The sequence below is a fragment of the Anser cygnoides genome, chromosome 7, assembly GCF_040182565.1.
Source record: "Anser cygnoides isolate HZ-2024a breed goose chromosome 7, Taihu_goose_T2T_genome, whole genome shotgun sequence".
Classification (NCBI taxonomy): Eukaryota; Metazoa; Chordata; class Aves; order Anseriformes; family Anatidae; genus Anser; species Anser cygnoides.
In genome coordinates, this window is record NC_089879.1 from 27,269,400 (window position 1) to 27,284,923 (window position 15,524).

General features: G+C 37.4%; 1 protein-coding gene across 1 annotated transcript in view; it reads right to left on the bottom strand.

Moving 5' to 3' along the window:
* Nucleotides 1–1,602: 1,602 nt before the first annotated feature.
* REEP3 (receptor accessory protein 3) overlaps nt 1,603–15,524 on the bottom strand; it is a 37,252-nt gene continuing 23,330 nt past the window's right edge. Inside the window, exons 5-8 of the mRNA XM_048069494.2 lie at nt 14,671–14,784; nt 7,700–7,847; nt 4,126–4,277; nt 1,603–3,378 (exon numbers count right to left, since the gene is read on the bottom strand). Coding sequence (XP_047925451.1) covers nt 3,322–3,378; nt 4,126–4,277; nt 7,700–7,847; nt 14,671–14,784 — 471 coding nt within the window. The 3' untranslated portion in view covers nt 1,603–3,321. The remainder of the gene's footprint in view (nt 3,379–4,125; nt 4,278–7,699; nt 7,848–14,670; nt 14,785–15,524) is intronic.

Below are 15,524 nucleotides of genomic sequence, written 5' to 3' on the forward strand. Positions count from 1 at the left end.
GTAGGCTCTTGCAAAGAAGTCCGAGTCAGTTAAGATATATTTTGGAAATACTCCAAAACTTTACAAGAAATATGTATTCTATTGTAAACTACCTTTAATCCCTATGTAAGTTTTTCTTTAACTATACTAGCATTTGTTGGTAGCAGTCAGGCAATTCTCAGGAAACACTTTGTGAGATTATTTGATGTGAACAGATAGTTGAAATTCCAAAATCAAAAAGGTTGTTAAATCAAATTTTGATATCTTAACTTTTTTCCAAGAAGTTTACTGGCAAAAGCTAGAGAGATGACCTTTGCAGTTTATAAGGCAAAAAAAAGTTTGAAAATTCTCTGTACACAAAGTTTAAGATAGTGTAACATTTCAAAACCAGACTAAACTAAATTTAACATGCAGAAATATGTATCATTTGGATGAAGGCTAATTATGCCATTGTGCCCTGTCAAGCATCAGCTGACAATGAACAGCAAGGAAAAGAAAATCTAAGATAACAATAGTGAAGCAGTTTCAGGACGAATTCAAAATCAAAAACAAGCTGGGGGACACTTTACAGCAGGGTATTAGACAAAAAGAATAGCTAGGAAAACACTGGATGATTTATCACTTAAGACAGTATCTGCAAGAACACATACATTTACATGCAAACAGTAATTAATATGAATAATACTGCCAGCATTCCTAATCCCATCCATATTTCAGGAAAGGGGAGTTTATTTAGCCTGTCACCACTTAATTAGCAAGTTACATTTGTCAGAAGTTACAGCCTTAAGTATGTATCATTGCATAAAGCAACTTACTGACCATGAGCTTTCTAGAGACTAAACTTCTACTCAGATGTCTTCTAGCCTTGGAAGCATGAAAGGAATCCAACCCTAGAAACAGGATCTACATGAACTTGAAACAGAAACTAGAATTCTGAAAGAAGGGCTTTCCCAGCTCTTTCACGCAGGATTCTCACTTGTAAAGCAATGACAATTTTATTGCCATGCTTACTAATTAAAAAACCATTATGAGTTAGCGCAAGATGTGGCACCAAGTGCTCAAGGAGGATGCTCAACTGGAGAATAACATTTAGAGATTCAACTCAGTGTCCAGGTTATTCTAATCTTCAAGGAAGGGCAACATGCAAATACAAAAGCCTGTTTCCTCTAACATCTTATATACCATAACACACAGACAGACTTTTCCTGCTTGGGCGTTTCCTCCATTCAGGGAAGCAGATGAGAATTGCAAACATTTGTGGGGCAGAGGCAATGAACCACACCCTTTTTGAGCACTGCCCTCCACTCCTCGCACCCTAGGAAACAGCTCATTATAAAAGCTAAATCACAAATTGCCATTTTGGTTAGAAGACAGGATTTTTGCACTATACTCATTTGGGAGAGAGCAGGCTTCCTGTCATCTTGCATGAAATGACATCTTTGAGTAAAGCAAAACAAACTTTGGCCTTCTTATCCCATATGGAATGTTGCAACTTCTTACTAAAGCATTTACCTTCCATGGAGATGCTAAAAGCACTGTGCTATCAATATCGTTACATCTGTCCAAGGCTTTACATTTTGCTTGTAAATGCCTACAATCGCAATGCCAATACAGACCAGCTGCATCCATAAAATTCAAACCCTGGCCCAAAGAAATCTACAGAAGACTACTTCAAGTTGCAGTCTATATTAACAGGCCATTAAGTGCCCACCAGCAGCAAACCTGCTATGGCTGTAACAGTAAAAAGAAAACACTGCAGCAGACCCTTAAGGAAACGTTTAAAAGAACTGCAGTGGACTTGCAGGTGACTGTCATACAGAGAAAGTTTAAGGATTGGAGTCTGAGATTCGAGGATAGGAGGGACAACACATCATTCTCCTTTACAGAAAATTAACACCATCTCTACCCATGCCAAGTAATAAAAAACTATCTACAAAAAGTGGATTTGTCTTGCCAAAATCCACGGTAAAAAACTAAAATCAGCCTACTTCTCAGAATTACAGAAAATGGAACCAATAGGAACCTCAAAAGGTTATTTTGACAAGTCCCTGCCTTGAATGACATTCCAAAATTAATCTGTGCAAACAGTCATGCCATGGACACTAGGTTATAACATGGCTGAGTAAATGAGCTAGACTTTCAGAAAAAGCTATTTGTATGTAAATATTTTAGTAATAACTTTAGCAATAAAATACTACACTGCCAAATTTAGAATCCACATGATAAGAAATATACACATATACATAATCTAAATATATATATATTTTCTTATAGAAATGCAGAGCAAAACCAAACCAGGGCCTGAATAATCTATCATACGTGCCACCACAACAGTATGACTTATATTACACAGTTGATGGGCTGCTCAGATCCCTGAGGTCTATCACCAGAATTGCTACAAGTTTTATTTACCACAATTTTAACCAAAAACTGACTTAAATCATGTTACATCTTCTCAGCTGAAGGGGGAAGAAAAAAGAAAACAAAACCAAAAAAACAGACAGATAACCCCGCAGCCCTGTAAGACACAGAAAGGCACCTGATTATATTGTTAAGTGTTAGTTGCAATTATCTACAGCATCCTAAGTGTACTTAAGCAATCAAGTTATAAAAAGACCACGAACTACAGAATTGCTGGCATTCAAAAGATAAGTCTAATCTACTTAAGAATTAACTAAAATGACATGTGCAGCTGTAAATCAGTAAGTGCGCAAAACTACCCAGTTTTGCATAAAGTGCTAAACGTACCCCCATTTTGTACCTATTAGCATTATACAAGTTTGTTAAGCTTGGAAATATGATGTGAGAAGATGATCTTAAGGATATTCCCTGTCTATCTCACATTTCCTTCTCCTTCCCCATATCATCTGCTGTCCTTTAAACTATGCTTTTTAACTACACATAGGTCTTTTCAGGAACTGTAGTTCAGAAGAATATATCAAGTATACCTATCTTTCCATGTAAACTAAAGGACACTATGGGTTCGACTTTCACAAGTTCCAAACACTTACAGCTTCTGCTAATTCACTTGGACTTGTAATTATTTCAGTCTGCTCAGTACCTCTGAAAAAGTCAAGCTGTTTCCTGTTACTCATTTAACTCTTATTTAAGCAGTGATGAAATTCATCCAATACCTTCTCCAGATTAAAGTCTAAACAACAAGCAATTACAGAAAAGCAGAGTAATACATCATCAAATCATTTAGGCTCACAAAACCAAGTCCTACCATATCTATTCATATATATCCATTATATGAATCATACACAGATCTTTAACACTTGAAGTACTGAATTCAAGTTATTATAATACAGCAGTTTGACTTGCAGGCATTGTGCAATAAACTTAAAAGTATACGGTGGGTCTCTTCTTTACTCTGTATTTCAGTGATCCATACCGTATCTGAGGGAAAAAAAAAAACAGAACTTAAAAGAGTTAAGGTCACTTCAGACAGAAATATTTACCTTTCCACTACTCCAATATAATAAGTGTCATTAAGCATGCTTTGGGCACTTCACAGAGTCAGGGAGATAATCTGCCTCTGACTGAATGACAGACATTTTCAAAAGAATTGGGCAAGAAGCTGTTCCCAGAGTTACCCCCCCAAACTTTATGAGATTCCATAGACATTTATCCTGAAGCATCCTTAAGTTTGTGACACACGCAAACACAAAGCTCTTTGAATCCCACATACAAATCTTCTCTTTGTGGGTTACAAGTCAAAGCAGGCCATATGTCTATGCCAACTAATAATTGTGAATTATCCTCAACCATTAAAACAGCAGATGCTTAATATGCACAATCAAGACACTCTACTGCAGGTGACAACACCATTATCTACACTCCTTTCAAGGTATGCCATTTCTGGAACTTGGGATTGGTGGTGTCAGCATTAAGATTACAAGCATCCCTTTTCCCTTGTGTAGTTAATTTAATTCCTGCATAATTTCATTAAGCACCCCAAACTACAAAATCTTCAAGCCTAGATACTGTTACCACACACACTTACTTCTCCATTTCACATTCTATAACTCAGTTATCATTGATAAACCCTGTAAGATTAAGATAAAAGTTAAATTCTGACATTATTAAAAATGCCAAGGTACATCTTTAAAAGTAAACTCGACACTTAAGAAAAATCATACTTGCCTCTTTACGGCCTTTAATAGTTTTCACAGATTTCATGCTCTGCGTTCTTCGAAGGCCTCTCTGAGCAAACATTTCATCCTCGGAATGTGTCCCCTCCACCTCTTCATCTGTTTTATCATCTCCAGGATTTTTTTCCGTTGGAATTTTGTAACCTTTAAAAAGCAGTTGTATAAAAACTTGAATAAAAAGTACCTGTAACTTTTCTAAGAAAGCCATACACACATCCATCTAAAGGATACGTCACTCTTCCTGACGCTTCAAACCAACAAGGCATATAGCAATCTGCCAGGAGCAGCACATTCTGCCATTTGTGAGAAACAAGCCAGTTCATTCCACGGGTATGTAATGCAGCAGTCCCTTAACTACAAAAGTTAAACCATCAGTTTGGCACCATATTCTGCTTTACAATGAACTAGAAAAAAAAAACACTGGTCTTCTTGAGAAGTACTTAAGATTTTTGGCAACACTGCTGTTTGGAGCCTATTCTAGGGAAAAAAAACAAAAAAAAAACAAAAAAAAACTTGCAGATGAATGAAAACCCTTCTTCTGATCCCGACTATATTTTATTTTACGTGCGCCCTATAGTTTTCCACAGCCACTACTAAATGTGCTAAATAACACTGATGTCAACACCAAGCATCTGGACAAAAAGAACCTCTTCACTTTCAGTGTAATCTGTTGTAAATTGCCAGAAGAATACCTACTTTTACACTAAAGGCTACTAAATGGGACATTACTCTCCACCAGCCCTATTATGAACCATGAAATTACTGTGTACTTAAAATTAAGTACAGGCAGATGTATTAGAGAGATAAAACACTTTATACCTTTTACAATCTATGCTGCATTTTAAACTTAACTTTATACGTTTACTTGGTTATTCCTTCCTTCGGTGTTTGTTTTACTATCATAGCAAAGAACAAACCAGGTTTCCAGCTGCCCAGTTTATTGTCCTCCTCCCTCCTCATTGCCACTCCCATTAGAAGTTCTATACTGGTTTTCCTTTCTCAGAGGACTCCCCCCAAAAGAACAGATTTGCTGATGTATCTTAGCAGGAGCCATGAAGTTTCATGTTTCCTTAGAAGAGTGTTTAGTTTTTGCAATTTGGGATAAATACAAAAGACTCAGTTCAGGGCAAAATCAAAGCAGCCTTCAAAATAAGGAAAGAATTCTGAGTCTCGTGTTATTTCTCACTTAGACATCACTTACACATCTTTTAACTGTGCTTTTTGATTTTGAGTGACCTGTCTTTAACCCCAGAAGAGACATTAAGATAAAAAGTGGCAAATCTAAAAGCAAAAGTAAGAACATTATGTTCTTCATGATTTACTTCTCAGTTCTATATAAAGTTGATCAATACCAAATAACTTTTCTTCACCCAGCCTTCTTGTCCCTCCTCAAACAAATCCTAATCTTTCATTTCTCCAGTTCTCTGCCCCATAGAACCAAATCTTACTCTTTCACTTTTCAAATTTACTGCCAGAGTTCAGTTTGCGCTTATTAGAAATTAACATATAAAACTAATTTTAGATTAGTATCTTCATACTCGCATGCATACTTTCTGCATACTTGCATACTCTATGCACGTTAAATACCAAACTTCATTTTAGACAGATACAGTGTGAAAGAGTTATTAAGGGTTGCTTAAATCCTGCAAAACTAGGACCAAGGTTATTAACAAACATTTTCACTAGAGGGAGCAAACTGCTTAAAAACATGTGCTGGAAAGATCCTTAGGGTCTAAAAGCCAAGACTCCTCATCATAGACATACACTGCTCCCAAATGTAATCTGGTCCCGCTGGCAAGCTCTACTTTCGAAGGCCATTCCAGAACCTACAAGATCGGACACCTAGGGACATCTTTAGACTCTAAACCCAACTTTATTCATAAACAATAACCACTTCATCTTAAAACAATGTTTCTTTAAGCAGGTTCTTTCTTTTCTTTCGGTCATTTCATTTTTTCCTGAACTTAGAATCAAGCTTACCTAGCTCCATTGCTATCCACAGCAGACTTGCCCCTCCTGCCATTCTAGAGACAACCTGTCACTGCCTCCAGCACATTTTCAATTAATCTTTTCTTAAATATGGAAGCTTTCAATCATATCTATTACTTATAGTTATTTACTAGGGATGTTTTCAGTGGCACGAATACTTATCTGTAATTGTAACACCCCATCTGATTCACCAAAATGACACTTGCCTTTTTCACAACAGTCACCCAATGATCAAAGTCCTTCTACAACTGGGTCTTTTCAAATGGCTTGTACAGAAGCCCCTAGCGCACATCACAAAAAAAAATAACATTCTGCTACATAGCATTTCCAACTCCACCAGTGGTTGTTGTTGGTTTTTTTAATCCCTAATTTAAAGAAGAAGCTTCAAAGAAAACTGGAAAGGTATACACTAGATTTCGGTCCAGGAGTAGAAATAGTTAAAATTGAATTATCTCTAAGAAAACATTTTGACATGTGAGATTGAATGTCACAGTCACTGACTATTTACACAGTATAACCTGTACTTGAGTAGTTTTTACTGAAAATTGAATTTTCAGCATTTTCAAGTTGCTTCAGAGAAATAACTAATGGTCTGTTGCTGAGGAATAGCTCATGCACAACAGCTGCAGTGACATCATCCCTGACGCAACTCTTGGTGAATTCATGGGCTTTTTCCCTGGCCAGTACTTTACACTGACTTGCACAGGATACCTTCTGGGCTCAATTAGCAATTCAGCACAGAGTCATTTAGGTGGCCATTTATTCCTCAAGAAACACTGAGCTACCATGTGATTCCTGGAATGCCTTGTAGTCCACAGCCACCACTTCTCCCCAAAAGAGAGAGGTGAAAAGAAAGGACAAACTTAGGGGGATGGCCAAAAGAAACTAGAAGAGAGCTATTTCTTTTGTGAAAAATATCAACCACCTTATGTTGTAGCCTCTCCATTTAAGAAGGTAAGGTCGACAGTATTCCACAGAAGTCTCCAAGCAGCACAGGCTCAAGAAAATCTCTGCAAAAGCATGTTGGTCACTGCACACCATCTTTTGAGGGTCAATGTGCATTAGTATGTTACGGCGATTTAATGCCTTCATTATTCATATCACCACATGTGATTTTACATTTTGACCCAACAATGATTGCGGACCTGCTGAATTCATTGCCATTAGTTTTCTCTTCCTATTTATGGAGATTCCATAAATTTTAATGTTTAACTTTTTGTCCATTTGTCACAGAAACACTAATTAATCACTTTTTTTTTTTTTTTTACTTCCAATTATGCTTTACTTTGGCAAATTATTGTTGCTAACTGACAGAGACAGGAGAAATTACTAAACTTAGTGATTGCGAAAAAAATGCACTGGGGGGACAGGGTGCATCATTTGTTAACATTGCAATATGTCTTGCTCAAGCCAATTCCATTCAAATATTCAAGAAGTCTTTGTGTTGTTTGTTTTTGTTTATTTTTTCCATTTCTAATTGGGTAAATTACTCCTGTTCTTTCTGATTTTTGTCTTCCATGTATTATTTATTATCTGGAAAACAGAATTCCTTTATTTTATTTTAGAGGGATACTTACCTGGAGGTTCATTTGCAGAGGCTCTGGTTTTCTTTTTTGTTTCTGGTAATGTCTGATAGGGCCTCTGTCCTACTGGCTCATCTCCTTGTATAGTAGTCAAATCATGCATACTGAAACTTCTCAGTTTCTCAGTTATCGCACCCTGACTCTGAAATACAACAACAGTATCTTTGAAAACAAAGCAGAGGTTTTAATTTTGATGTTAAAGTTGGCTTGATGACGGTTAAGCCCATGTTTCCTTGTTACACTACAAAATTCACTGAACATAAGCATGCAATAAACTCACATTTGCTTTAAGTATTGCTTTTACCCAAGTTTAACTGTATGTTAATTGTAGAGGAAAAAATTACAGATAAGCTAGCTGTTTCATTACACATGTCTCATTTCACTCCCTTACTCTGAACAAATAAAGGCTTTTTGGGTGAGGGGAAGTGTTTGAAAGAACAAAAACCATCAGAAATGCTCAATTTGCTTCAAACATATTTCTCTAGCAGTGTTAGGTAGCATGACAGTGGCTTTAACACTTCCATTTTAAGAACTGCTGTTGAAGATAAAGATTTCTGATATTTTCTATTTTACTCTCCACAGATTTTATTATGCATAGGAAAAAAAAGGGTTAAAAGTACACTCTGAAACAGTAACTCAAGTGACTGAGAAACTGGCAGCACTACAAAAGCTCTAGGTCACAGAAACCTGAAACCACAATCCAAAGAGGTCCTGCCTGGACTACAGGCTAGTAGGCTCTCTTACTGGTGCATCTGTACTGACATAATACTAACCCAACATCCAATACTACATTCAAAGACAGCTTAACACAGTTGAGCATTAGTATTTCTTCTAATCGTTTTTGTTAACATCTTTTCTACGTGGGAGATAAAGAAAGTTAAAAGATAAAGGAAGGTCATCAAGCAGCTCTTTCATCTTACATCATATGATCTTATTATAGCATTAAAGATTAATTTAAGCACGTAAGCAACCAAGACAGACACATTACTTAGTATCATGTTAAAACAACATTTAATTCTTGGGCATATGAAGCCCCAAAAAAATTTCACAATTTCAGAGGACGGTTGACCAACCTGTGCGTGAATCCCACCTTGAGCAAGATTTTATTTTGTTCTTGCAAATCAAGATTTTGAGTAGAAATCCTCATTTGAGTGTTATGTTCGGTATCAGTACCATGTATTTGGATACAAGTCCACACACCTTTCTCAGCAACAGCATAAAGCAGTTCTTGCACCACTGACCCCAACCATTTGTTCCCACTCTCGTGCCAACAACTGTTTGCAGATGGTAGGCCAGTATGTTAAATTATTTCATGTTAAAAATAACCATGTAAAGTGAAGAGAGCGCAGCGATACTCCTCAAATTAGCATGGCCACCAAAGCTTAGGGGAGAGGCAGAAGGGGGTAAGGATGTGGCTGAAACCTGATATTCATTTTCTAACAACTACTCACGAGTACAACACGTAAAACTAAGTGCCCTACACATGCAAGAATAATGTAATTTCATTCTTACAACACCATTCATACCCCACAATTAAACAATAAAAGAAAGGGGCTTTTATAAGGGAAGCAGAAGCCTTTGCTTTTCTCGCTCTTCCTACTGACAGTTCTCAAGAACACAGCTACAGCCTGCCTTTAAGTTAAAATGCACCACTGCAGAGTCTGTAGACGCTGTAGGGTCTGTGTATAAATTACACACTCTAAAGTTATTTTTATTTCCTAAAAGGACTTATTTAAGGCAGGTCTGTCACTACAACAGGAATCCTGCCCTTCCACTGCTCCAGTTCTAGTATCAGGAAGTATTTGCACAGTAAACTGACTCACAAACCAGCTGTGTTTGAGGGCTGACAGGCAGCTGCAAGGACGCTAGAGAAATGGAGAGAAACAGAGAGACAGGGCTGCTTCTTTTGACAGCAACAACAGCCTTCAGTATCTGCTATAACACACAAGCCAGTTGATCAGCGTGTCCATTGCCTGACCAGATGCAACTCGGCTCCAGCATCAATCACTGAACATTGATGAATGCATGAAATGAACCCAGTCAGTTCTCAGCAGAATCCATATGAATTCAGCACAACTCCACTCACTTTAAATCTGGCCAGAATCTACTGTAACATCACGACAAACTCTTGATTTGGCTCTGAGCAGAAGTATAGGAAGACACACTTGCTTAAAAGTTGCACTGTGAGTTCACTCATCATGCCACGTACTACAAGACAATCATTTTGAAATTGTATAGGGTAATGCAATTAAGATTATAGTAATTAACATGCTAAGAAGAATTCAAATTACAAGCCTGTATCTCTTATTCTGCATTGGGGAGACAGAGGACTAGATCCTAACTGTGAACATTTGACCTTATTTTTCAGTGCGTATTTGGATACAGAATTGTGTTTTTCAAAGTGGAAAAAAGGTCAAACAACGTGCCCTAAAATAACAATGAGCAAGCATTAAGAACTTTGGAAGGGTAACAGGGAAAAATAAGAGATGCAACAGAAGTGCCTGAGTTACAGGAGGAATGGGGGCTGCACAACCACCACTGTGCTGCAGTCACGCTCACAGTATGCCATCTTCAGCAGATACTTCCTACAGCCCCACCAGACTCCTTCTGCCAGGAAGCAGTTTCCATCTCACCCCCAGGAAGGTCCAATCCAGCCAAATCAAGATCAGTTTGATATCACCACACAGACAAAGAGGACAAATTTCAAGGGGAGAGGGTGGGGGTGTGTGCACTGTTGTGCTATGTTCTTTATTTTTAAGTTTTTTGGACTGTTGTGCCGTGTTCTTTATTAAATGTTGATACAGATCTTAAGTTTTAAGAAGATTCTTACACCCTCCATGAACAAAATAAACATTCACGTTTAGAATTTTATTATGCTAAGACCTTTGAGATCTTGCTTAGACAGTTCAGATAATTACTGGCCACAGCAGTTCAGTCGCACGTGGGGAATCTCCTGCCTCCAGTGCTCACTTTTACAGCTTTTTTATTTTTGAAGAGATGAACTGTGAAGTTTGCGTAGACTTAAAATGCAGGTCTTAAAAATAAGTCTGCTTATTTATTCACCAGTATTTCCTTAAACATATTAAGCCTTCTTCAGAGACCGCATTCATTACCAGTGATACATCTGAAGCACAAATTAAAGTTGTAATGGGTTTCTAAATCTAATTTTTGATAAAGATAACCTACTAAAGGGACCGCTTTCTGAGACGACTTGGATTCTAGCAAGCTGTTAGTATGTAGTTACAGCAGCTGACCCCCATCTATGACATGCCCTTCTCAACTTTGCTATTAGGCATGTATTTTTATAATCTATATACTTAACCCAGGGAAGTTGCTGTAAACAGACACCACACAGTATGTCTGCCTCGGGGACTATTTTTTCTTGTTTAAATTGGACTTGTGCTCCGTCAGTGGTCAGGATTGCTGAACAAAGCTGCTTGGCTTCATGGGACAAGTGCTGAATGGCCTCTGCATTCACAGAGGTTCCTGGAGCACCGTGGCTGCAAAGCCGTGGTGTGCAGCACCCACATTCCCAGCTGTTCTCTCCCCACTCCAGTCTGGGCTGACAGGGAGGTACTTCTGTTCCCTCTCAACCTGCAGAGGGACTACTGGCCCACGACTGACCTCTGCAGTGTGCCAGGGAGTCCCAGCAGGGAGGAGGGATGAAAGCAGTATCGCTGGAGAGCGGAGCTAATAGTGATACTGGCTGCATGCCACAGCTGGCTGCAGGGTACCTTCCTCTGTCATGCACTACGCAGGAAGGAGGGGAAGCTTGAGCAAGGCTATTAGAATAGCATTAAAACAGCAGAGAGGTAGCAGATTGAGGATGACTAACAGTCACACAGAAATACAGCCATCAAAATAAGAATTATTTTCAAATAGTTTACACATGAACAGTATTTGTGTGACCTTTTTAGGAAGTACAGTGTGTTTCAGAGCATAATGAGTAGCCATCCTGCTGGTGGCGATAGAAAAAACAGTGTTCCCTAGTAGCTTGCAAAGTCAGAATTTATGTGTTGGCAGAAATTGCAGTGTACAGTTAAGTTGCATCTCTGAAGATCTGGAAAGCAGATGCATCAAAATACAAGACATATTGGTGGAACTGAGCATTGTGACAATTTCCAAAAACCCCTATAAAACTGAGCTGTTGGAGCTCCAACAGCTTTCATATCATTAAATGCATCTTGTTGCTGATTCTTTCATACCTAAATTTTTTCTTAATTAGCACACTGTAAAAAGTTAGCCTAGAGTGTGCTTCATCTTTAAGTACCCTGAAATTTGTATTTTTCAAAGATTTTTATTCTAAAATTAACATGACAGTAACACAATTTACTTTTCTAATGTATGCTATTTAGCTGGTTTTGAAACACTGAATTTCAACTGGTGTAGATTAACCAATACATTAAGGAAAAAGTAGCTTTACGATCAAATTGTGTTGTCTGGACACAAATTTTATGTGAACAGGGGCTAACTAGCAGCAGCTAAAAATATCAGTATAGGAATGTAAAGTCTAAGCCACAGCTCCTGCCAATTACATTTCAACTTTACAGCTGAGCACTCTTGAATCTATGTCAAATTTCAGTAGACTGACCTGTCTGCTTCAGCCTTCCCTACATAGCCAACTAGCCTTTCAATGCTAATCCCATTTTCCTTTGTCAGCCCTTGGAGAAGCTACTCTTTCCCACTTTTGTTCTTGAAAATATTCCAGATTTTCTAAGTGATTTTACTGAAGTCCAGGCAAATTTACTCAAGTCAGAGTATATAGAGATCCTAGCATCATTTACTTGAACACTTCAGTGAGCAGAAGTTTTCTTTGAACCTCTTCTCGTCTTTAACCTCCTACATTCTCTACTCCTAATTTGAGATCCAATGTGTCAGAAAAAGCATGCTTGTTCTATTAAAAAAAAGTGATGATGAATGTGTCTCCTTCCCATCAAAACTGATCCCACTAATAGCATTCCATTCCTGAAACACTATAGCATGCTCCACCAGCTCATGCTGAAAGGATAATCTTTTCACCTGCTGGAGGCAGCAGTCAGCTCTTGAAAAACAGTGAACAAAAATCAAGAACACGTGCATTGTCTCCATTTGCTTGCATGGAGCAGTCACTCTCAGCTTTTTGGAATGAGAAACTGAAGAGAGGTTTAACATGCCAAAATAAAGATTTTCAGAGAGTCTCTTCTTTCAGTGTTTAAATCATGTCTATTTTAGGTCTCTGGTATTGTAGTAGTTTTTTTGCCCAAGCATCTCATCTGCACCGAAATAATTCTGTACAAATATTCATGAGTGTGTTAAGCAAGTTTTAAGAAAATAGAGCAGGCATCCTGCCAGTCACAGCTGAATAGCTAAAAAATCCAAACATGGATGACATTTAGGCAAAAGTTATTCATGCTTCAGAAGAAACTGGGAGGAGATATTTGCATTATTTATTTTACGGTGTATCTGTAGCACTATAAGAATTAACAAGGACATATTCAACCTTAGCCAGACAGACAGACATGGTGAAAACATAGAGCGTAAGTATCATTACAGTACACATCATAGTAAGTTATGATTGCTGTTTGGCAGAGAATTTACCTTTTTAGCATTTTAAATAGCATAGTTCTTAAATTTTCCCCAGAGTACTTTGAGGTTGGTTTTTTTGTTGTTATTTTTGTTTATTTGCTTTTAAATAACCTACTTTCACTCTGGATACTTTCATTCCTCTAGAGGTATACTCTATTTCATTCTACATTACTTCATGCCTCAAGGTAACGCTACGAATTTGAATAACAAAAAAAGGAGCCAGCAATCAAATTGAACCCAGGCTCATTGTGCCCATATTTTAAAACTATGTTTTTTTAAACTACCATTCACATACATCTTTAAAAAGAGAGAAAGTGAATAAAGAAGATATTGGGACTTTCTCCAAACCTTTTTAAGATAGTATTTGAAAATGCATTTTTTAAAATTGAGTTTGATTTATTAACTAAGTTTACATATGAGCACAGAAATTTAAGTTAAATGCTAGCTGCATTTCCTTAACTGTCACAGCTTGGGATCTCTACAGTGCTTTCTGCTACCTACTAACAGTTTTAAGTCCTGTTACTACAAACACAGCAGTTCCATTTATTCACTAGAGGAAATTAATCCTGATAGTCTCAAGACTATCATTTAGCTAGGATATACACATCTTACTTTCCACACTTTTGTGTTTTGTTTTAATTGAGTATTAGGTAGGTTACCCAAACGCTTCTATGATTCTATGATATACATTGCCAAAAAATCATCATGCTCATCTTCTACTCCCTGCTGTTGGGCCACAAGTTGCTCAGAAGCTTACTTAAGCACTTATTTTGTTCTCCTAGGCCCAGAACCCTTTCAAATTCAACTGAATGTTCTGAGTTTTGTACAAACTTGAATCTGTAACAATCACGGTTTACTTCATGACTTAATGGAAATGAGACAACAAAGCAGGAGTATGCTAAACAGTAATATGCAAGTTTATGCTTAGTGCATTAATTTACTAATTCAATCAGCTAGTTGCAAACAAGTTAATTGTGTCAAAATAACTTATCTGTGGTAGTAATCTATCATGCCTTATTTCATATATGCAGTTACCTCAAGTTGATTGGAGAAAAACAGCAGAAAGAAGCCAGAAATCCTTTAAACAGTTTGTTTATCAACAAGAAAGCACAATGGAGACAGAAAAGAAACAGTGGTCATCTTTACCAAAAGCCTGCATAGAAAATTACTGTAATTCAGAAGATAGCATGCAACCTGATCCCCATCATTGAAAAAATCACTACAAACCATCTTAGACATAGTATGAGAACTACAGTGCTGCAGCCCTTACATTGTGTTCCAGGTTTTCAACACATTTGCAGAATTCGTCTTTTTATTCAGGAATGGCAAATCCTCGGTACCGCCAAACTGTTCAATAAGTATATCAAGGACAGAAGCAATTAATGTAAGCAGAAGGTTACCTTTACAGCTGCTGTCACTGCAGCAGTTGCTGCCAAATTCAACCCTTGCCTTCCAAAATTCACCATGGTCTCATAGCCTCTTTCTTTGGCTTGTACGATGTACTCATCAATCTCCTAAAGCAAAACATACTTAAGTATTAAAGGGCTGTGCATATAGGAGGCATATTACCCACACAGTATTATTTTTCATCAATATGGGAATACAGAAGAGACCCTCGAAGAAATATTTAATGGAACAATTACTTTTGCCTTTGCATACTAATCTTTCATTCACTTACACTCTCTCATTCTAAAAAGGATTAAGTCTAATCAAACAAGAAGGTAAAACATTACTTTTGTCCAACTCAGAAACATTGCAGCTATGTAACAAGTTTCTTGCAGAGAGTAAGCTTAAATTGCCAGACAAATGTTGTTCAAGAAGAAAAAAAACATGCTTCAGAGGCCAGAACTTTGACACAGTTAAGTATCAAGGACAATACAGACATGACACTTCTCCCTAGCTGTGGTTAATGCCTGGAGTTAGAGATAAAAACTTCAATGCAGTTCACAATAGCTAGCAGTCTACAGAGAAAAATCCATTTAGCTTATGAAGTTAGAAACTGTTTACAATTCAACCTTCATATGGTCAAGATGACATTATCGTTCAAATCAGTAGCAATTGTGTCAGCTACCTGTTTTACCTAATATTGGTCAAGCCCTGCACTAACCCTTTATTAATAAATACTACGTTCTGTACTGTGAGGTTTATCAGCAGTAGTGTTCACACCTTTGCTAATTGATCTTTCTACACACACAAATACAATACTGAAAAAGAACTATGCAGATTTGTCATATTTTAGCTAAAGCTAACTATC